The 21,754-nt window shown below is 38.9% G+C and overlaps 1 protein-coding gene across 4 annotated transcripts in view; it reads left to right on the plus strand.

The window, feature by feature from the left end:
• Positions 1-2,267: 2,267 nt before the first annotated feature.
• Positions 2,268-21,754, plus strand: part of ZFP2 (ZFP2 zinc finger protein) — a 31,672-nt gene continuing 12,185 nt past the window's right edge. The window contains exons 1-3 of one of the 4 annotated variants that reach the window (XM_063085619.1): positions 2,268-2,537; positions 4,824-4,907; positions 18,631-18,778. In XM_063085619.1, coding sequence (XP_062941689.1) covers positions 4,875-4,907; positions 18,631-18,778 — 181 coding nt within the window. In that variant the 5' untranslated portion in view covers positions 2,268-2,537; positions 4,824-4,874. Of the gene's footprint in view, positions 2,538-2,661; positions 2,880-4,823; positions 4,908-18,630; positions 18,779-21,754 lie in introns of those variants that run through there. The other 3 variants (XM_063085618.1, XM_063085617.1, XM_063085620.1) reach the window with 3 other exon arrangements.

Here is a 21,754-nt window from a genome sequence, read left to right on the forward strand (position 1 = left end):
GTGGGGGGGAGGGGATGTGGAGAGAGGCTGGATAAGTGGAATAAAGGATAAGTATGACTTGTAATGATGAATATACTAATAAAAAAATTTTAAAATGTAGTTACATAAACTTTCCATGGTTAATATTTACCTGATTTATCTTTTTCCAACTTTTTACTTTCAAGCTTTGTGTATCCTTATTTTTTAACATATCGCTATTGTGGGGAAAATAGGATAATTTAGACAGGCTCCCTGGGCTTAGGTCTGGCTGGGGGGGGTCATGCAGCACATTTCTTTGTAAAGAAGTTGTGTGTGGGTGGGGTTAGTGCACATGTGCACCAATGTATCTTTCTAGTTAATTGCTATTGTGTGTTCTTCAGTTTGTGATGCAGGCTGGCCAGCAGAGAGCTCTCGTCTGAAAATAGAGCATGTTTACTCTGCTGGCCCCTGCTCAGTTTCAGTTTTACTTTGGACTTTGCCTGTAGCAGTTGAATTCCCGAGTTTCTTTTGTGGAGTGCTTAGCTCATAGTGTTGTGTGTGCTGAATAAAGACTATTCTCACTTCAACCAAGGCTCCAAGGACCTTTTTGCTGGTTACCTAGACCTGTGTGTGAAGGGTTTGTGAATGGGCTTGAGGGGTCTTTGAGCTACAGCTATATTTTTAAAAAAATCTAAGCTGGCAGTAGTTTTCTTTTAATTTTATGTGCATATCTAGTGACTATTGAAAGATTTGGATTTATTACTACTATCTTCTTATGTACTTTCTATTTGTGTTAACTTTTCTGTTTCTAATTTTTTTGTTTTGTCCTTTTCCCTCTTTCCCACCTCATACTGTCTGCTTGCTTGTTTGGAAATTGCACACCCTGTATTGTGGGGTTTTATCAAGGACCATTTCTCTACCAGAACAACTGTGATGAACACTTTCATGTAGTTTCTATGTTAGAATGCCCTTGTAGTCCTGGAGACAACTGTTTGGTTCAAGGTATTTGTCTTAGTGCAGTTTTTTGTTTAATTTGTTTGTTTGGTGCTATCTGGGTTAACTTAGCTTGATTATATGAATTTTGAAGTTTTTCATTTTTGTCAATATTTTGAAGTATTTCAGACAGCTGTGAAAGAGAAAAGCCAGACATTAGGTAAAGGTAGTAAAGAGGTTTTATTCAATATTATTGCAATAGGGGAGAGTGGCTTCAGTAAAACTGAGCTCAACTCCAAATAAAGATAGCAAAGATCGCTGGGGATTTATAGCCAGTATGCAGAGTGAGGGGGTCACTGGATGGAAAATTACTAAAAGCAGACATCAAGGGTAGGGGGATTCTTGCTAAAGTAGCCTAAGAGGATTCTTGCTAAAGGCAGGCCAAAGACCAAGACATCAAGAGTGAGGGGGCATGAGGAATTTGATCAGGTTATCAACGGTGGGAGACTCTCACTAAACTTATTTAGGAGGATTCTTGCTAAAACTGGGCTTGGCATGCCAAGTGTGAGACCTAGTCAAAAAGATGGGCTCCACGAGCCTATCTAAAGTTTAGTTAAGGAGAGTGTCTTTGCCACAGTAAAAAGTAAGAGGCAGAGGAAATTAGCAGTTCTTTTTAGAAAACCAAGTATTACAATCTAAGCTACTGTATTGATGTGCCCCAAATGTCATGCACTTCCAAGTTCCAGAGTGAAAGATCCAGTTGAAACTGCCCGAATACAGGCCACACAGACATTTAATTGATGGACATTTTGTCTGCATTCTAATCAGTGATAATTTTGAAGCACACAGAGCGGCACCTGACACTGAGCTAGGGGACGGGCAGGGTACACTAACTACCATTCATAGAGTGTCCACCATGTTTTCGGTACGTTACTACCTTAACTTCTCATTCTCTCCTCTGCAATGGGGTCCTCTGGGCTCCCCTTATTTCGGAGGAGGAGAGTGAGGTTTAGCCTAGGCTGTCTGCCCCCTCGCCCCTCCCCACGAGGCGAGCACCTACAGGCTCTAAATTTCTTGAAGGGGCTTCTTGAAGGGAGGAATAATAAAGATTGGGGAATACTGTATAAAAAAGTTCAACTGAATGCATAATTTTATTAAAAAATAAGAAATAAAGTGGGACTTATTTAGGGTAGCCGGGGTAAAGCCGTCCCGCAGTCCCGCTTCCCGCACGTCAACCCCAAGACCCGCAGGTGCCACCCTGTGGCCATCGTTCCACAGCCTCCGGAACACCCCGCCCTCCGGTTCCCCCGCGCCTGCGCATTCCGACGTCTGCACTGCGGCCCCGCAGCCTTGTGGGAAATGCAGTCCGGCCTCCCGGGCCGCAGGCCTCGGCCGCGGCTGCGTCCGCCAGTCGGCAGCTCTGGCTCCTGAGGTAGAGGGTGAGTGCGGGGCCCACGGCTGCAACGCTTCGGCCGAAGGTCTCGGAGGCCTCCGCACGAGGATCTCAGAACTGCCCAGCCAGGACCCCGCGGCTTGAGGGGCGGCCGGCCGCGGAAGAGCCCGGGGCAAGTCCTCTCTGCCCCTACGGAGCGCCGAGTTACCGAGATCCTGGTGCGTCCCCTCTAGCTCCCGGGACCCAGGCCGCGGTGAGAACATCAAGAGCTGTGTCCCCCGACGCGGTCCTTCCACCTGTCCCAGGGAGCGCCAAGCCGAGTCACAGTCCAGGAGGGGCGGGGGCGGGTCCGAGGGGTTGCTGAGACCCCTGTTCCTCCTCGCGCGCTTCCCCTGGGCCCCGGGCATCCCTGTCCCAGGACACGCTGCGAACGTGGAGAGAACCTGCCCCTCGGAAGGTTCGGGGGATGCCCGGCCAGAGTCCGGGGGCTCCCGGCGCCGGCTCCTGCCCTTTGTGTAAACCGCATCTCGGGACCCGCCCTCTGGTTTCCGATTCCGAGGGGCGCTGGCGTGGGCTTCCCTCGACCCATCTCTCGGTAAGAATGGGGAGGCCGACCTGGTTCAGATTTCTACCTCAGGGGGTCCTTTGTTTAAAAAAGCAGTTTCTTTCTCTTCAAAGTTAAGTAGAAAATTCAGATAAGCAAAGTCATTCGAAATCTGTCAAAATCTGCATGTCGGCGTGTATATATGCATAAACAGAAACGCTTTGTTTTTAAACAGAAATATGAATATTAGTATGCTTTTCTCCATTTACGTTTTAAAATTGAGTTATGACATGCATTTGGTAAGGTGTTTGAAGTGCATAAATCTTAAGCTCCATAATTTTTTCTGTTGTAACCACCACCTGGTGAAAATAAAGAATAAACTTTTAAAAAATGTATATGTTGAAAACATATACTTATCCCAAGTTTTTAAAACAGGTATGTCGTCATTTTAGTGAGTATGAGGGAACGTATGGCTGTGCCATATTTAATCATCTCTGTAGTCTGTCTCTGGGTTTTTTTGTGTGTTTTTTTCAGTTTTATAAACAGTGTAGGCCATCTGGTTACATACATCTTTGCATTCTTGTCTCATTCTATAAATCTCTTCAAGTTAAATTTCTGGGTCAAAGGTACAGTAAAGCTTTTGATAGCTCCTGTCTTACTCTCCAGAAAAGCAGCAGTTTTTGTAAACACTTGGAGTGTAGGAGTGCCTAATAGACCCATTCCAACTTTGAGTGTTAGTATTCTCTTTAACTTTCTGAGAGGTGTAAATGAGAGAGTTTAAATTTGCATTTTGAACATTAATGAATATTTTTAATGCAGTTTGTCTTTTTTTTTTTTTAATATTGTGTCTTTTACACAAGCATATGTTCCTTGACTGTGCAGAAATTTTACATGTTCATGTGGTCACACGTGAAAACCTTTCCTTCATGTTTGAGTTTTTGACATTGTTAGGGAGGCCTTCTGTTCTGTGAAATCGCAAAACTGTTTGTAGTTTCTCCTAGTAGTTTCATTTCATTTTATGTATAAATTTTTATTTCCCAAATGGCAAGCCTTTGTTACAGGTTATTGAACAAGTCATCCTTTTTTTTTTTTTTTTTTTTTTTTTTTTGAAGATGACTGGTAAAGGGATCTTAACCCTTGACTTGGTGTTGTCAGCACCACGCTCTCACAAGTGAGCTAACCAGCCATCTCTACATAGAGATCCAAACCTGTGGCCTTGGTGTTATCAGCACCACACTCTCCCAAGTGAGCCACAGGCCAGCCCTTCAAGTCATCCTTTGTTTGTTGATGTGAAATGTCACTTTTTTCATATCCTGAATTCTTATATATAATTTTTTTTTTAACATGTTTATGTTGGTAGGATATTTTTTTTCTTTTTTCTTTTTCCTGTTGACCCTAATAGGAGAAATGGAGTTAGTAGGATTTTAATTTGTTCTAGTGATCCTTTTCCCTATTAGACTATGATATCCATGAGGGCAGAGAGTTTATCTGTTTTATTTCTAGCTGTATTCACCCTCACCTCTTGGAAGTAGGTGGTATATATCTGGTGAACGAGTGATTCTCCCTGTTCAGTAATACTATGTTCTAATTAATGTAGCTTTATAAATGCTGGTGGGCAAGTTATCTCTCATCAGTATTCTTTTTTAAAAAATTTCCTGGCTGCTGTACACTACAACTAACTTTAATCACTTTTTTTTTCATAATTAACTTTAAAATATTGTTTCTTAGGTTGAGAATAATTTGGTTGAGAGTGTGTTAAGTTTATAAATTAATTTCAAAGAAGTGACTACTTAAAATATTAAGACATTCTGTCCCAGATAATGGTATGTCTCTGTTCATCTTTGTATATTTAAATAAGCTTAATAAACTAAACTTAAATAAAGGGTAGAGTTTCCTTTGTGTAGATGCTATTTACTTATTTAGTTTATTTGTAGGTATTTTATTTTTTGTTGTTGCAGGAGTCTTGTTTCTCATGGCTTCTTTTACTTCCCTTAGCTCTGCCTCCTCTGGACTCTGCCCAACCCCTCAGGAAGGAAGGAGAGGGCAATGGCTGCTGGGTTGCTGCCACTGGGAACCCAGGTGAGCTCATTTTTCTCTCCCAAACCTCTCTCTAACTCCTGTGTAAGTAAACCTCTCCCTTACTGTGTGTGGGCTTCACTGCAGAGGACAGGGATATTGAGATAACAGAATGTTGGGTATTTTTCACAGTTTTTGGAGACCTCCTCAGTGTCCCTCCCCTCTGTTCTCAGTAGCCACTTAGTCATTTAGCAAGAAACCCAGGCCTGCTAAGTTCTTGGTGCTTTTCAAGGATCAGAAAAGGAACAAAAATAATGTAAAAGATGGTCCTGATGCTTTTATGGCTTATAGACTGTCAGGGATCATAGAAGAGGGCACATCTGTACAGAATACAGTCAGAATGATTGCACATGAATATAATAATAAACAAGTGTGGTTACGTTCCCAGATTATCAGTGTTCCCAGACCTGGAGAAGGGGAAGATCAAGGTGGTGACCAGAAGTAGGAAGTGTTTGCTCATCTCAAGGGTTGTGATGGGATAACTGGAGAGGATTTTCTGTCATGAAGTTGGAATTTCTCAAGTTTAAATGATTACCATTTATCTGCCTTGTTTTGGGCAAGTGACTTGACTTCCCTGAAGCATTAGTTCCTTATGGTGATGATGGAAATAACAGCATTCACTGAGTGTTCCTGTATACTTGGCATTGTTAAGAATTTCACATGGCTCCTTTCATTTAATAATACCTACTTCATAGGTTTGCTGAAAGTTCTTATAAAATAATGTAAGTAAAAAGTACCTAGCTTGGTTCCTGCAATGTTAAAGATATTCACAAAGTGGTAGGCATTCTTAGTACCATTCCAGCCAAGAGCTTGGCATTTTAAGAGTTTTAAAGGTGGGGCAAGTGTAGCAGTGACTGGTAGTGAATGTGCTTGAGTGGTGTAGAAGGAATTCGATACAAAGTTTGAAGTCAAGTGTCAGAAGGAGGAGTAGGTGTGTTTAATGTTGGCCATGGGGGTGGAGGAGGAGCCTTGGAGATCAGTCTGAGGAATTTTGATAAGGAAGTTGACAAGATAAAAGGTTTTGAGGGAAAAAGTAGTGCCTGTCACATAGAAGAAATCATGGAGCCAGAATACTAAGTGAGAAGTCCAGGCTTCTCTGAAAAAGAAAATAAGACATCAGGGGGACTTGGCCTTTTTTTGTTTGTTCGTTTGTTTTAAGGTTAAGCTTACTGAACCTTGTCTGCAATTCTAAAGGACTTGTGGTGTTTACTCTTTTCATAAGATCAGGGATTAGGGTTCTCTTAAATGTATCACTTGTTTATTTATCAAAGAAACTAGTTTAAAGAAATCTCCATGGAGACAAGTATAAACTCCTGTGATTTCTATTTATATTACTTTCCTTAGTATTATCAAGTTCAGTTATAAATGGCAAAATAACTCATAAAAATGGATATTAGAAAGAAGTTGTTTCTGGAAGATGGGAAAGTTTAAAAGGGTGGATATTCAGAGGATTTTTGTTGATGAAAGTTTTGGTTTGGTTGTCAGTAACCTACATTTTAGTTTGTTTAGTTAAAATGGTGTTAATTGAATTTTTAAATCAGCTTTATTTGAGGTATAATTTACATAAAATAACCCATTTTAAGCATAAAATTCATTCAGTTTTGACAGATTTCTGCACCAACATAACTACTACTCCAGTCAAGATAAAGAACATTTTTATCGTCCCAGAAGGTGTCCTCGTGCCCCTTTCCAGTCCGCATCCCCCATCCCAGGCAGCCACTGGTTTGATTTCCATCATTACAGATTAATGTTGCCCTTTCTAGAACTTCATGTAAATGAAATCAGACATTATGTATAGTTCTGTGCCTGGCTTTTTTTGATCAAATATGATGTTTTTCAGATCTATTCATGATGCTGTAAGTAGCAGTAGTTTGTTCCTTTTTATGTCTAAATAGTATTCTGCTGAATATACCACATTTCGTTCATCCATTCACTCATGGTAGACATTTCAGTTATTTCCTATTTTTAGCTATTATGAATAAAACTACTATGAGCACTCATGTATAAGTCTTTGTGTGGATATATGTTTTCATTTCTCTTGGATAAGTACCTAGGAGTGGAATAGATGGGTCAAGTGTAAGTTTGACTTTATAAGAAACAGCTAAACTCTTTTTCAAAGTGTATGTACCATTTTACATTCTATTCAGCAGTGTTTAAAAATTCTAGTGGCTCTTCCATACTTGGTGTATCATTTTCCTAGGGCTACTGTAACTAACTACAACGAATTGGGTGGCTCAAAACAACATAAATTTATTGTCTCACAGTTTTGGAGACCAAAAGTCCAAAATAAGGCACTTGCAGGGCCATGCTGTCTCTCTGAAGCCTGTAGGGGAATCCTTCCTTGCCCCTTCCAGGCTTCTACCTTCTGGTGGTTTGCTGGCTGGCTTTGGTGTTTCTTGGCTTGTAACTACAATCTCTCATCTTTGTCTTCTTTGTCACCTGTGTGTGTTTGTATGTGTATATGTATATAGATTTCTGAACCATTTAAGAACAAATTATAGACATGATGCCTTTTTAACTCTAGGTACTTGTGTGTTTCCTAAAAACAAGACCATTAGCTTACATAACCAAAATACAGTTATCAAAATGAGGAAATGTATATCAGTACAATACCATTAGCTAGTGTACAAACGTTACTCATATTTTGCCACCTAGCTCACAGATGTCCTTTACTTGGTCCAGGATCTAATCCAGATTGCACAATGCATTTAACTGTTAGATCTCCTTAGTTTCCCTTAACCTGGTACAGTTCTTCAGTCTTTATCTTTGATGACTCTGACACTTTAGAAGAGTACAGACAATTCTTTTGTAGAATGTTTCTCAATCTGGGTGTAGTGGATTGAATAGTGTCCCCCCCAAACTCCTTGAAGCTTGAATTGTGTCCCCTAAGTTTTATGTATTAGAAATTTAGTCCCCACTGTGACTATTAAGAGGGTAGGAAATCCTATTATGGTAATTGAAAGGTGAAGCCTTAAAGAGGTGATTCGATTGTAGGATCGTGCAGTAGTGAATGGATTAAAAATGGTGGTCAGGGGCATGGTTCTAAGGGCTTTAAAAGAAGAGGAGAGTCTGTCTTTCTCTCTCTCTGCTCTCCCTCTGCTTCCACCATCTTGCAATGTGAGACCCCGGGTCACTGTAGCCATCACCAGATGGACTTTGGACTTCCCAGCCTCAGAAACTGTAAGCAATCAATTTCATTTTTCTTTATAAATCACCTAGTTGCAGGTATTTTGTTGTAAGCAACAAAAATGGACTAATACAGAAAATTGGTACCAAGAGTGGGGTGTTGCTTATAACAAATATTTGAAAATGTGGAAGCAGCTTTGGAACTGGGTATTGAGGAGAGGCTGGAGGAATTTGGAGGAAAAGGCTAGAAAAAGTCTAGATGCTGGTGAAAGTTTAGAAGACAAGAAAATGAGGGAGAGTTTGGAATGTCTTAGAGACTGGTTACGTGGTGGCAAGCAGAATGCTGAAGTAATACAGACTGTAAAGACCATTCTAAGGAGGTCTCAGATAGAAATAAGAAGGAATTTTTCAGAAACTGGGGAAAAGATCACCCTTGCTGTGAACTGGCAAAGAACTTGGCTGCATTGTGTCCATACCCTAGGACTTTGTGGAAATTGGAACTTGAGAGTTATGAACCAAAAACAAAGATAAAAAAAAGAAAAGAAAACCAAAAACAAACAAAAAAAGAGTTGTGAACCAAAATATTTGGCAGAAGAAATTTCCAAGCAGCAGAACATTAACGAAGCTGCATGGTTACTTGCAAGAGCCTATGCTGAGTTATGACAGCAAAGGTTTGATGTGAAGCCAGAATTTAAAGGGAAGCAGAGTGTAAAGATTTAGAAAATTTGCAGCCTGACCATGTGGTAAAGAAGCAGAGAGCATGCAATGGTGTAGCCCAGTGACCCTTAGCTAAGAAGATTTACACAAAAGGAATGGGATTATCAAGAGAAGGAAAAAGGCCCTGAAGATATTGGAGAAGCCTCTGGGACCAACCCTTCCATTACAGGCCCAAAGACCTAGGGAGACAGAATTGTCTTGGGGAACGGACTTGAGGAGCCCTCCACAGGCTCACTGCCCAGGGCCACCTCCAGAAGCTGCTTCCAGCTCCAGCACCCTGGCTGCTTTGGCTACTTCGGCTGTGGGCAAATTGATCCCAGGTGTGGCTGGACCCGCAGCTTTGGAAAATACAAGTCAGAAGCCTTGTCGGTGTCCACGTGGTGTTAGGTCTGCAGGCTCGCAGAATGCCAGAGCTGTGGAGGCTTGGGAGCCTCTACCTATATTTCAAAGGATGTACAGAAAATCCTGGGGGCCAAAGAAGAGATCTGTAGCAGGGGCAAAGTCACCTTATAGAGCCTTCAGTAGATCAATGCCAGGCGGAAACATGGGGTCAGAGTTGCAGCAGAGAAACCCTATCAGCACTATGTCTAGTGGAACCATCAGAGCAGAACCGCCATGGAGACCCTAGACCTGTGGAGTTATCAGAGTGGAACACAAGCCTGGGAGAGGTGAAGTGTGGCCTGAGACCAGGAAAGCCATAGGAGCGGAGCTGCCCAAGGACTCGGGGACCCAACCCCCACACCAGCATGCAAGGATGTTGAACATGGAGTCAAGGTACATGATTTTCCAGCTTTGAGATTTAATTTCTGCACTGCTGGGTTTTGGACTTGTTTGGGACCTGTTACCCCTTTCTTTTGGCCTATTTCTCCCTTTTGGAATGGGAATTTGTACCCTATGTTTGTCGCACCATTCTATCTTGGAAATAGATAACTTGTCCTGATTTCATAGATGGGACTTTGAACTTAGGACTCTTGAGTTGAAACAAGTTAAGACTTCAGGGGATGAAATGAATATATTTGCATGTGAAAAGGACACGAGTTTTGGGGGGCCAGGGGCAGAATGTAGTGGATTGAATTATGTCCCCCCAAAACTCCTTGAAGCTTGAATTGTTTCCCCCAAGTTTTATGTATTAGAAATTTAGCCCTCACTGTGACTGTTAAGAGGGTGGGAAATCCTATTATGGTAATTAAAAGGTAAAGCCTTAAAGAGGTGATAGGATTGTAGGATCATGCAGTAGTGAATGGATTAAAAGTGGTGGTTGGGGCATGGTTCTGAGGGCTTTAAAAGGAGAGTCTGTTTTTCTCTCTCTCTGCTTCCACCATCTTGCAATGTGAGGCCCCTGGGTCACTGTTGCCACCACCAGATGGACTTTGGACTTCCTGGCCTCAGAAACTGTAAGCAATAAATTTTGTTTTTCTTTTTAAACACCCAGTTGCAGGTATTTTGTTATAAGCAACAAAAACGGACTAATACACTGGGTTTGTTTGATGTTTGCTTATGATTTGATTCCAATTCTGATCATTTAATTAAAGTTTGAATGACTGACTTACACACATAGTTCAAAATTCAAAAAATATAAATGAGCATTCACTTAAACTAAATAAGTCTGCTTCCTACACTTGTCTCCAAGGCCCCCAGTTTTACCTCCATGTAGAAAGGTGATGATGATGATGACTATGAAACCTATCAGTATGTATGTTTTCCCCAATTTTTTATCCAATTGGTAACAGGTAATATTTACTCAGGATTCTGCACCTTGTGTTTTATTTATTTATTTTTATTTTTTGCATTTCACAATATATCTTAGAGAATCCGTATCAGTACATAGAGGGCTTCTTTCTTCTGTTGTAGGGGTGTACCGTAGTTTATTTAACCAGTCCCTATTAATTGATGTTAGCCTAGACTCTTGATATCAGCTGGTTTTAGATGTTTCTTCACTTTTGCTGCTGCTTCTCAGAATTACTGATCACTTGGAGCTGAACAGCAGATAATTGGAAATGAGTAACTAAAATGTCAAGAAATAAAACATAATTATCAACAAGTGATTATTAACTATAAATGGAATGAAATTATGAAGTATAGTAATGGATTTGGGACATATCCGTGCAATGTTAGAGTTGTTTTTCTTTTTGCATCTTTCTTCCTAATTTCATCTTTCCTACATTGGCCAGTGATATGACTATGAATTGCCTGAGTATGACTTTTGTTTGCCCTTGAGTTTTGTCACTTTTTCTGAGTATAAGTATTAGGCATATAGCCTAATTACATCTTATAGCCTTTTTAAAAAATGCTAAGACTATAAGATACAATTTCAGGTTTCCAATTCTGAGAAACAACTATGATGTGCATTCTTCTAGCCTTTTAAAATACCTGTCTACATCTTTTGCCCATTTTTATACTGTGTGGTTTAAATATAAAAGAGGCCTTATATATGAATAGTAATTCTTTGCCATAAGTTGCCAATTTTGTTCTCTGCCATTTTTTTAAAAATTGTTTATAATATATTCTGCTGCAAATAAGTTTTGAAGTCTTACGCAGCTAAATTTCCTTTTCCTTTGTTTGGCTTTGGAGTCATGCTATGAAAGGCTTTCTGTACCCCAAGATTATATAGATGTTTTTCTGTGTTTTCTATTTTATAATTTTAAATTTACATCCTTGAGTTGTCTGGAATTTATTGTAAATGATGTGAGATAGGAGTCTAACTTCACTTAACATGATGGGATGAGGCATTTTATCCATTCATCTATCCTTTAAACAAATATTTAGACCTTCTTGCCTTGTGCTAAGCAGTGTTCTGGACACTGAGAATGTAGCAGCAAATAAGACAGGCAAGGGCCTTTTCTCTTAGATCTTATGTTTTAGAAAGGGAAGGCAGGCAATAAAGAGGAAATATTGTTGAGTATAGCATTAAGTGCTGTGATGACCAGGCAGGGCTATGTGGTAGAGTGTGCTCAGGGGGTATGTTTTACCTTGAGGATTGGCACCTCTGAGGAGATTGCATCCCAGCTGATGTCATCTACTGAATAATCTGCTTATTTTACATATATTTGAAATGTGACCTTGAAAATATACCAAACATAACACACACACACACACACACACACACACACACACACACACACACACACACACACACACACACACACACACGAGAGACAGAGAGAGAGAGAGCGTGCAAGCAATATGAGAGTATGAGAGTTTATGAGTTTATTTTTCTGGATTCTATTCTATTCTATTTCTGTTGTAGTACCACACTATTTTATTTGTTCTTTTAGGATTTATTTTGTTATTTCGTAAGGCAAATCCCCCCTCATTTTTCTTTTCATAAGTTTGGTTACTTACTATTCTTATACGTTTATTCTTCTACTTGAATTTTATTATCTGTTACTAAGTTCCAACAGTAACAAAAAAGTAAAAATATTAAGTTCTGATTTGAATTTTATTAAATCTATATCGCAATTTGAGGAATACTACCATCTTTACAATGTTTCTTCTTCCTATTAAGTAAAAAAATTATCCTTCACTTTTCAGATATTTCATTATGGCCTTTGTTAACTTTTTACAGTCTGTCACGAGCATCTTGCATATTTCTATTAAGTGTATTCTTAGGTGTTTCTGGGATTTCACTATGACTGTGATTTTGTAAAGAAAAAACATTTGGATTGCTAAGTATTATATCTGAAGACATTTTGCTGCTGTGATGCCTCGAACTTCACCACTGTCATATTTTCTTTATAAATTATACTTTTGTCATTTAAAATATCCCTATTTATTCCATTTGATGTAAACTTTTCAAAGAATAACAATATCCAAAAGCTTGTGCTCTAAGGTTTAGGAAAAGTTCTGCCTAGCGAGATAAACTCATGAGGCTGCTTATTTCAAACACCATGAGTTACCCTATGCTTACATAGTGCTGGAGGAAAAAAGACCCATACTAAGTGGTACGGAGGAAGGGAAAAAACAATTAAAGGGAGTAACAACGAATACATTTTATGAATGATATTAAGTTTCACTGTAGCCTTTTAAAATGCCTTTCTGTGGTTTACCTTCATCAGTGCTTCCTAAGCCTGCTACTGATCCACAGCCCATTTCACAACAGACGAGCTCTGTGGCATACTTGGTCTTAACTTAAGGTCAACTATGGGAAGTGAGGAAGACCAGCACACAGCAATCTGAATTTGGACTTTTAATTTTGCCTAATATATTCAGCTAACAAAGCAATTTATTGAAAAAAGTAGATTATTTTTAGAAAGGGAATCTCATATTTCTGATTTGATATCTTCTTTCACCAAAAGGGGGCTTATGTTTTGTTTCCACATACATTCTGCCATATCTGATATTTATATGTTATCCTCCCTGCTTTCTTTTTATTTGCGTTTGCCTGTCATATCTTGTCTCTATCCCCCTATTTTCTTTTAACTTTTTGGTTTGTGTTTTAGTTATATCTTTTGTAGGTACCATATAGCTGGATTTAAAACCAATTTTAGAGTTTTTTTCTTTTAATAGAGAAAGGCAACCCATTTATGTTTGTTTTTATACACGTATTAGGTCTTTTTCTGGTTACTTAAAGATTTTTGGTTCCTTTTTTTTTCTTTCATAAAATGGAAATTTTGCCATGTATTTTATATCCTGCCTGTGACTACCTTTATTTTTCCTGACAATATTCATCCATGATTTGTAACCTTTTTTTTGTCACTTTGATATATTGATAAAATTAATATTAGGGGAAAATAACAGGTAGAAAGAAAGATAATGAACTCTGTGCCTGAGTGTTGACACTGTTTCTGGAGTTCATAGTCTTAGATGTAAAATAACACAGATTTCTTGGAAATTGGTTTCACTTTGTCTTTCGTCTCTTCAGTCATTCTCTCTCCACTACTTTTCTCTCCTTTGCCTCTACATACTAAAATGCTTTCTGTCCTTAAATGATGGAAGCATTTTCTGCAGCTTTATTTCTATTACCTATTCCTTCCTTATTTCCATAAAGCTTATCTCTCATCTTTTTCACAAAATATTTTGATTCTTTCCATGCATTTATTCTTCCATCCACTGTAAGCTCACGTCTGCCTGCACTGCAGAGCTGAGATTAGCAAATTTTCGAATCAGCAGCTGTCTTTTCAATCTTTGCTCTGTTTGACCCACTCTGGCTTCTGATACTGTTGACCATGACCTTTTTCTTGGAACTCCCTTTGCCCTGGCCTTCAATCCTGAATCTATGCTCTCTCTCTGTCTTTGTTTGACTCTCATGCTTGCTGGGGGTCGTTAGGGTTCTTTTCTTGGCCTTCTTCTTGTCTCACAATATGGGGAGTTGGATGACCATGGGTTCAAATCCCAGCTGTGTGATCTCAGATAACTTTTTGAGCCTCTTTGATCCTCAGATTCCTCATGTATAAAATGATGATTTAAGTGCTAGCAATCTAGCAAATTGTTGTATGATAAATGAAGTGAGGCATGTGAGTCTCCTATTAGAGTAAAACTCAGTACAAAGGTGAGTTGTCATCTGTGGTAACCACCACTCAGTTATGTGTTCCTTCATTAAACAGGTGTTAAATACTTACAGTGTTTTAGTTCTTATGCTAAGGGCTAGAGAACATGGCTTCAGTGGATTTAGAAATTTAAAATGCCATTTTCACATCAACCTGGATTTTTTATTGATTCTCTTATAGACCAACCACATGCTATATTTATCCTGTTTAGACATGCTTTTCTTTTACTGGGATTCTCACTTGTGTTGTAAGGCCTTGTGCTTTCCTGACAACTTTGAGCATCACAACTTTGAGTTGGGCATGAGACGTGGCCACGAGTCTTGTCAGATTTGGCCCCACCCAGCAGGAAAGTCTTTCTGCCCGAGTAGCTCCCAGTGGACCAGATACACTCTGCCCAGTCCTTAAACTACTAGTTTCACCTCCCTACTAGCTTACAGAATTATTCAAACAAGCCAGTCACATCTTTCCATAGTAACCAAGGGTCACCTCACCCTTTTGTCACTATACAGCCTCTCACAGTCCCTGTTGGTTCACCCTGTTCCTGGGTGCAACCTCCATGTGACCCTGCCTGGTATGCAGTGTCCTCTTCCCCTGGGCCATGAGTATATGTGACTAATAATTGCTGTTGATCTCATCTGTCCAGTGTCAGGTGTTGTGTATTTGGTCACCTTGTACTATTTAGGGCAGGGAATCCCTCCTTCATCAATGGGGTGAATAGAATGTGATCAGAACACCACCTCCTCTCCTCCAGTGGGAATCTATAGCAGCCTTTAGTACCTTTTTCTATTACTTTCTTACAACTGCTCTTCCTGTCCTTGACTCCCAAAGCACTTTTTATAGTATATTTATCTCTGATTATTTCATGATAATGTTTATTTTTGTAGCAGATGTTTTGTTTCTTTTGTAGGGTAACAAAAGAAACAAAGATGTTTTTCACACACAGATATCTGTATTCTGTGTTTTCTCCCCCCAGTGCTGCTTGATTTCTTTTACTTCCTTCAGAGGGTTTTGTTAGCATAATCCCTTGGTGAGGAAGAATTTGTAGTTTCAGGAGTCAGTGACATTCAAGGATGTGTCTGTGGATTTCACCTGGGAGGAGTGGATTCAACTAGATTCTGCTCAGAGGAACTTGTATGAGAAAGTGATGCTGGAGAACTACAGGAACCTGGTCTCACTAGGTAAGGACTTCTTGTAACTCAAAACCTACCTCTTGACACCTTTTCCCCCTTGATCCTGTATAACCTCTGAAAATTATGGATTTGGACTTGAAATCCTGGATCTTATAGGTCATGGTTTTAGTTTGCTTGGTGTCCCCTCTTTGAAGATGAAAGGTCTTTTCTGTAGAGAATGGAAAATAGGAAACTTCATCAGCCACACCTACCTTTGTTTCAGAAGCCATGAAGGGGATCAGAACTCTGCTGGGGTTGGTTTTTGGACTCAGAACCCAAATTTAGTTTCTTTTCTCCCAAGCAGGGCATCAGCTTTCCAAACCAAATGTGATTTCTCAGCTGGAACAAGAAGAGCTGAGCCTGAGGGAAAAAGAACTCCCTGGGTGTATCTCTCCAGGTGAGTGTCAGGCTGCAAGGACTTGCTACATGTGTGTGTCTCCTTGGAGAGAAATCACTTCAGAGATCCCTGGGTCTCTGGAGAGACTAGCACCATTTAATGTGTATTCTCTCAGATACCTCCATATCTCTGATGGGACTTAGGCTCCACAAGTCGCACATATGTCCTTATGTGGGGGGGAAGTAATACATCATAAGAATTAAGTGAGTTACTGCATTTGTAGCACTTGTACATTACCTGGAACATACTGAGCATTCAGTAAATATTAGCAGTTACTATGTCCTCTTCTGCCTTCATCTGTATTTTGAATTGAATCACCGTCTTTCTGTCTCCTCTGGGCCTTTACTCACTTTCTTGAATATTTCTTCTGAGCCATAACCTATATAAATAGCTTCCTTTCCCCTATTCATTTAAACATTTGCAAGCTTTTTTCTCATTTAAAGGAAACTAGCGTTCCTCTTCCTCTGCATTGTATGGGTGTTTTATATAGTTCTCATTTAAAAACAAATGAAAAATGACTTTAGCCTTGTTTTCATTTCAAGCAGCCTTGCATTTTATATATTTCCTTTCCCATTCCCAAATTTTAATCTGCATCTATTACCCATTCAGTCCCATTTTCCTCTAAAGTGTTAATACTTCTTAATCTCTGTTAGCTGGTTTTTAATCCCCTTACAACTGAAATTTCTTTTAGATGTTGTCACTGATTTTTCTCTGCACGAAATGCATTTTATACCTTTATCTCTCTTCTGTGTGTGAAAGTGTTGACCATCACTTCTTTCTGTACATTTTTTTAAAATTAAAGAGCTAGGTAAATATTTATGTGATCTCTGGATGGTATAGGACTATCAAAGTATAAAGCAATAAAAGAAATCATTAACTGAATATATTGATAGGAAAGAAATAACCTTATGACCATTACTGCTGCTTTCCAGTAAGCTTTCTAAAGAACAAGATTCTAGGAGACCAAAATCTTGGGTCAAAAGAGAGAGAGAGAAAGAAACAGAGAGAGATTTTTTTTTATGGCTCTTGCTACATATTGTACAATTTTGTATACTATTTTATGTTTTCTAATGCTAATTTATTTGATGTAAAATGATCCCTTAAGAGAAAAGCTTTAATTGCTTTTATCATAGATGTCTGTGGATTTTATTACTATTGCTATTGGTATTTATTCTTATGTAAATAATCTATTTATTCAACAAATATTTATTGAGTCCTAGCCCTGTTTCTAGCACCAAGAATATAGTAATAAGCCAAAGTTTCCTTGAGGAGCTTATATTTTAGTGGAGAAGACAATAAATTAATTAAGAAAGGAAGGGAGGGTGGGAGGAAGAAGAGAAAGGAAAGGAAGGAGGAAGGAAAGGAATGAATGTAATACAGTGATAGGTGCTATGTGGAACAATAAAGAGCATAAGGGAACTAGATTAGTTAGTAGGAGTGCTGTAGTATAGGGATAGTCAGGGAAGGCCTGCCCTTTAAGGAGAGTTTTGAACAGATACTCAAAGTGATAGGCCATGTGGTAGAACATTCTAGACATAGGGAACAGCATATGCAAAGACCCTGAGGTAGGAGATTGCATGGCATTGTTTGAAACAGAGAATGCTAGGAGGTGTGAAGCTTTCTTTTAACTTTCAAGTCCTTCAATACTTCTGTGAAAAAATCTATTTCTACTATCATTTTAAAAAATTTCTGTGAGCTGCCTTCTCATTCTCCAAGTGTTCCTTTTTCTTCAATAGCCATATTTTTATGCATGCATTAACTTCTCTTGTCTGTATAAGGAATATGTAAATTATTTTTTGGTTGTTTTGGTTTTTTGGTATGTATATGCAGCATTTTTTCCCTTGCTCCCTAGGTTATTTTAGTGGACTTATTTATGCCTTTTTCGTCACCCCACTGTCATTTTAGTTGGTTTTCTGGAGGTGGCAGAGGTGAACATGTATATTTTTGATATTGTGTTTTCCTCTTCCACTTCTTTACCCCTCTTCAGACATTTCCATTGGGTTGGATCCTAAAGATTCTTCACTTATTTATGAGTGCATGTCACACTGTATTTTACTTGTCACTCTGAATATCTGTCTACCCACTAGTATGTACACTTACTGAATTATCATTATTGAACATACTTTGTTTTATATCCCCCATCTACTTCATTGCCTGCCAAAGTAAGTATTTAATATATGTTTGTTGAGTGAATATTGAATGCCATCAAGTAGAGTTTTTAGATATCAGGTGAAAATATAGATTTGAGCATCGTAATCATATTTGTGAAATTTGTATCAATGAAGATTGGATAATTGTCAATGAGAAAGGCAAGGCAGCAAAGATGGAACCCTGAGAACAATAACACTTGGCTGGGGGCCAAAGATGCTCTAGCAAAGGTGATAGAAAGAGTGGTCAGAGGAGAGGACTTGGGGGAGGGCTGGGTCAAGGGAAGAGAAAAAAGCAGAGGGAGAATATGAAATGAAGAATGCCTATTGGACTTAGGGATAAGGGAGTGGCCTGTGACCAAGGGAAGTGGCCTTTTAGTGCTGAGGGAAATATGCTGTGGGTAGAAAAGTGAAGGAGAAGCAGACAAGTAAAGACTTTTAAGTACCAACTGTTGTTTCAACAAGGGTAGCTTTGAAGGAAAAGGAAGAAAGAACAAGGACTGAAAGAAGTCAGAGGTAGAGTGCCTCCAGTGTGTTTTTCAACAAGTGAAAGACTTGGATGTATCTACAAGAACAGAGTGGTATTCATTAGAGAAGGGACACTAAAGAGAGAGAAAAGTGGAGGAATAGAATGCAGTCCAGAGAACATGAAGGTTTGCAAACTCCAGATCTTGTTCTTTCCAGATTTTCTTGGATATTACTGCCAGATTAATCTACCATTTAGACCTCTTATTATCCTGTCCAAACCAAGAAGAGAAAGCATCGATTGAGTCCTGTGCTCGGCTCTTCCCAGTGTCATCATCTAATGTACTCATCATAACAAACCCACAGGGTAGGTATTGTTAGCCCCTTTTACAGTGGAAGAAATGAACTCAGAGAGGTGAAATAACATGCCAGAATTTGACCACAGGTGGTTTTGTTTTCTTTTGTTTGTTTTTGTCTTTGTGTTTAATGCTAATTAAAAAAAATCATAACTTTCCTTTCCCTGCTAGTGACTTCTAATTTCCTAGTATATTTAGTAAAAGTAGAACTTCTATGCCCTGGTCCAGTTTTCTTTTTAGCATCACTGTCTTCCTTTTCTGTACTAAAATTTTTGTTTATACAGTGTTGAATGCTTTGTTAGATTTTGCTCCTGGTTTAGCAAAGATGAGTAGAAAATGTAAAGTCAGAAGTGCTCTTCCTGGTGCCAGTATTATTGCTAATAAACTTGTCAATTTTGAAGCAAAAATGGAAATTATTAGTGTGGAGAGCAATAAATTTTTTGTCTTTAATCAGTGGTCAATAGACTTAAATCAGTTGATGATGTTCAGTTTCGAAGGAAAGAAATAAAAGGTAAGAACATGTGTAAAGTATTAGAAATCTATTGTCAAAGATTATGTCTAAAAATAAAGTTGGGGATTCTATAACATTTTAAGCTCTCCAGGAAGCTACTCTAACTATGCTAAACATGGAAGCCTATTGTTTGTATTTTATACATGATTTTGAATCATTTTCAGTGGTATACTAGTTAACTACCTCTGTGTATGTGAGTACATAAATATATATGTATGTAATGTGTACACAAACATACACACATAAAGAGAAAAGGAGAATTTATATACTATTACAGAGTTCCTGTCTACCTTCATGCTAATATGAGCCTTGCTAATGTTTAATACATACACATATTTTGCTTCATTAGTAGGAAGATTGATCTAAAAGACTTTAATAAATGTAGAAGTATCCAAAAAGTTTGTTCATCCTTAAACAGGACAGGCCCACTACTGCCTCAGGGCCTTAGCACTGGCTGCTCCCTCTGTCTGGGGTGCTCTCCCTTAGATATTCCTATGATTCCCTCTCCTAACCCCTTAAAGTTTTGGTTTAAATGTCACCTTGTCAGTGAGGACTTTCCTGATGACCCTATTTAAAATTGCAAACTGTCTCTCTCACCCATCGCGTTCCCTATTTCCATTTTATTGCTTTTATTTATTTTTCCATAAGGTGTACCATTTATTTTACTCATTTATTATGTTGATTGCCTTTTCCCTCTGACTAAAATATAAGTTTCATTAGGGCAGAAATTTATTTTGTTCATTGCTATGTCCTAAGCACCTTGAACAGTGCCTGGCTCAATAAATATTTATTGCAGGAATGATTTATCATGTTCAGAAGATCAATCTGACTGCTATATGGAAAATACATTGTAGGGTAGCAAGAATGTAAGTAGGAAGTCCAGTCAGGTGGATACTGAAGTGGTTCAATTGAGTGTCAGGAGTAGCTTAACTATTACACAGGGGATGGAAGAAATAGAAAAGGAGAAAAGAAATAAATCAGCTTGCCCATGGAAGACTAGGACCTGCTGCCCAACTCCATACCCCAATACTTTGCAGCCTCTTGGCCTCCACTGTGGCCTGTTCCAGCTATAAATACTGAAGGATCTGTGTTTTACCAGACACCTTGGTCCTGGAGGCTCCTGTTCATGTCCTGATAAGCATCAAATTATATAAATCCTATAAGTTAACTAGGGAAGGCTGAAAAAGCATTCTAAGATAATAAGAGAGTATAAGCTATCACTCAAAAATTCTGTTTAGGAAAAAAGGAAAGATAGAGAGAGCTGTATATTATTTAACATAAAATAATAATAGTGGTAATGATAACAGCTAACCATCATTGAACCCTTATTATGTGTGAAAATAATGCTATGTGCTTTATAAAGTCCTTATTTAGTAAGACAGCAAAATGTCAAGGATGTGAAACATTGTCCAGTCCTGGAAGAGCTAGTTTTTGACCCTTAATGTTCAAGTTCCAAGCCTACAATACTTTACTAATTCTGAGTAAAGCCACCCTAACAGTTTTTCATTTTCTAGGTAGACAGTCATATAATTTGGGAAAAATTAAATTTCTTCCTGTGTCAGTTGCCTAATTGTAATGGACCCACTTTGGGAATAATTAATAAATAGTAGTAATAGTAGTAATAGAAAACATCTTTACTTGATGCTGTTATTAGAATTTTCTAGGGTTTTATTTTTATGCTTGATGTAATGCTAATACTTTTGTTTTTGTTTTTTTATTATTATTATTATTATTTTTTTTTTTTTTTGTCGTTTTTTCGTGACCGGCACTCAGCCAGTGAGTGCACCGGTCAGTCCTATGTAGGATCCGAACCCGCGGCGGGAGCGTCGCCGCGCTCCCAGTGCAGCACTCTACCAAGTGCGCCACGGGCTCGGCCCATTATTATTATTTTTTTTGTCTTTTCCGTGACCGGCACTCAGCCAGTGAGTGCACCGGCCATTCCTATATAGGATCCGAACCTGCGGCGACGCTCCCGCTCCCCTCCCACGGCGGGAGCGCAGCCGCACTCTCCCGAGTGCACCACGGGCTCGGCCCATACTTTTGTTTTTGAATCAGGAACCAATGTTGGGTATTATCAAATACTTTTGAAGCATCTATCAGGTTGATCATATGTTCTTTCTCCTATGACCTATCAATATGGTATTAATAGATTCCTCATAATGAACCATTTTTGAATCCCTGGATAAGTCCTTCTTGGTCATGGTTATACTCTTGGTATCTAAATAAACAGCATTGTTTAAGAACATTTGGTTAAGAGTTCTGGCTCTGATATTACAATGACCTTACAGGTAGGTCTGCTGGTGACAAATTCTGTTAGTTTTCTTTCACAGGAGAATGTGAAATATCTTTTATTCCTGAAGGATGTTTTCGCTGGTATAAAACTCTGGGTATACAGTTACCTTCTTTTCTTGGAATTGATCCCTTTCCTTTTGGTAACCATGGCTGACGATGAGAAATAGAATTATTCAAATTCTTG

This window comes from Cynocephalus volans, chromosome 2 (assembly GCF_027409185.1).
Source record: "Cynocephalus volans isolate mCynVol1 chromosome 2, mCynVol1.pri, whole genome shotgun sequence".
Lineage (NCBI taxonomy): Eukaryota > Metazoa > Chordata > Mammalia > Dermoptera > Cynocephalidae > Cynocephalus > Cynocephalus volans.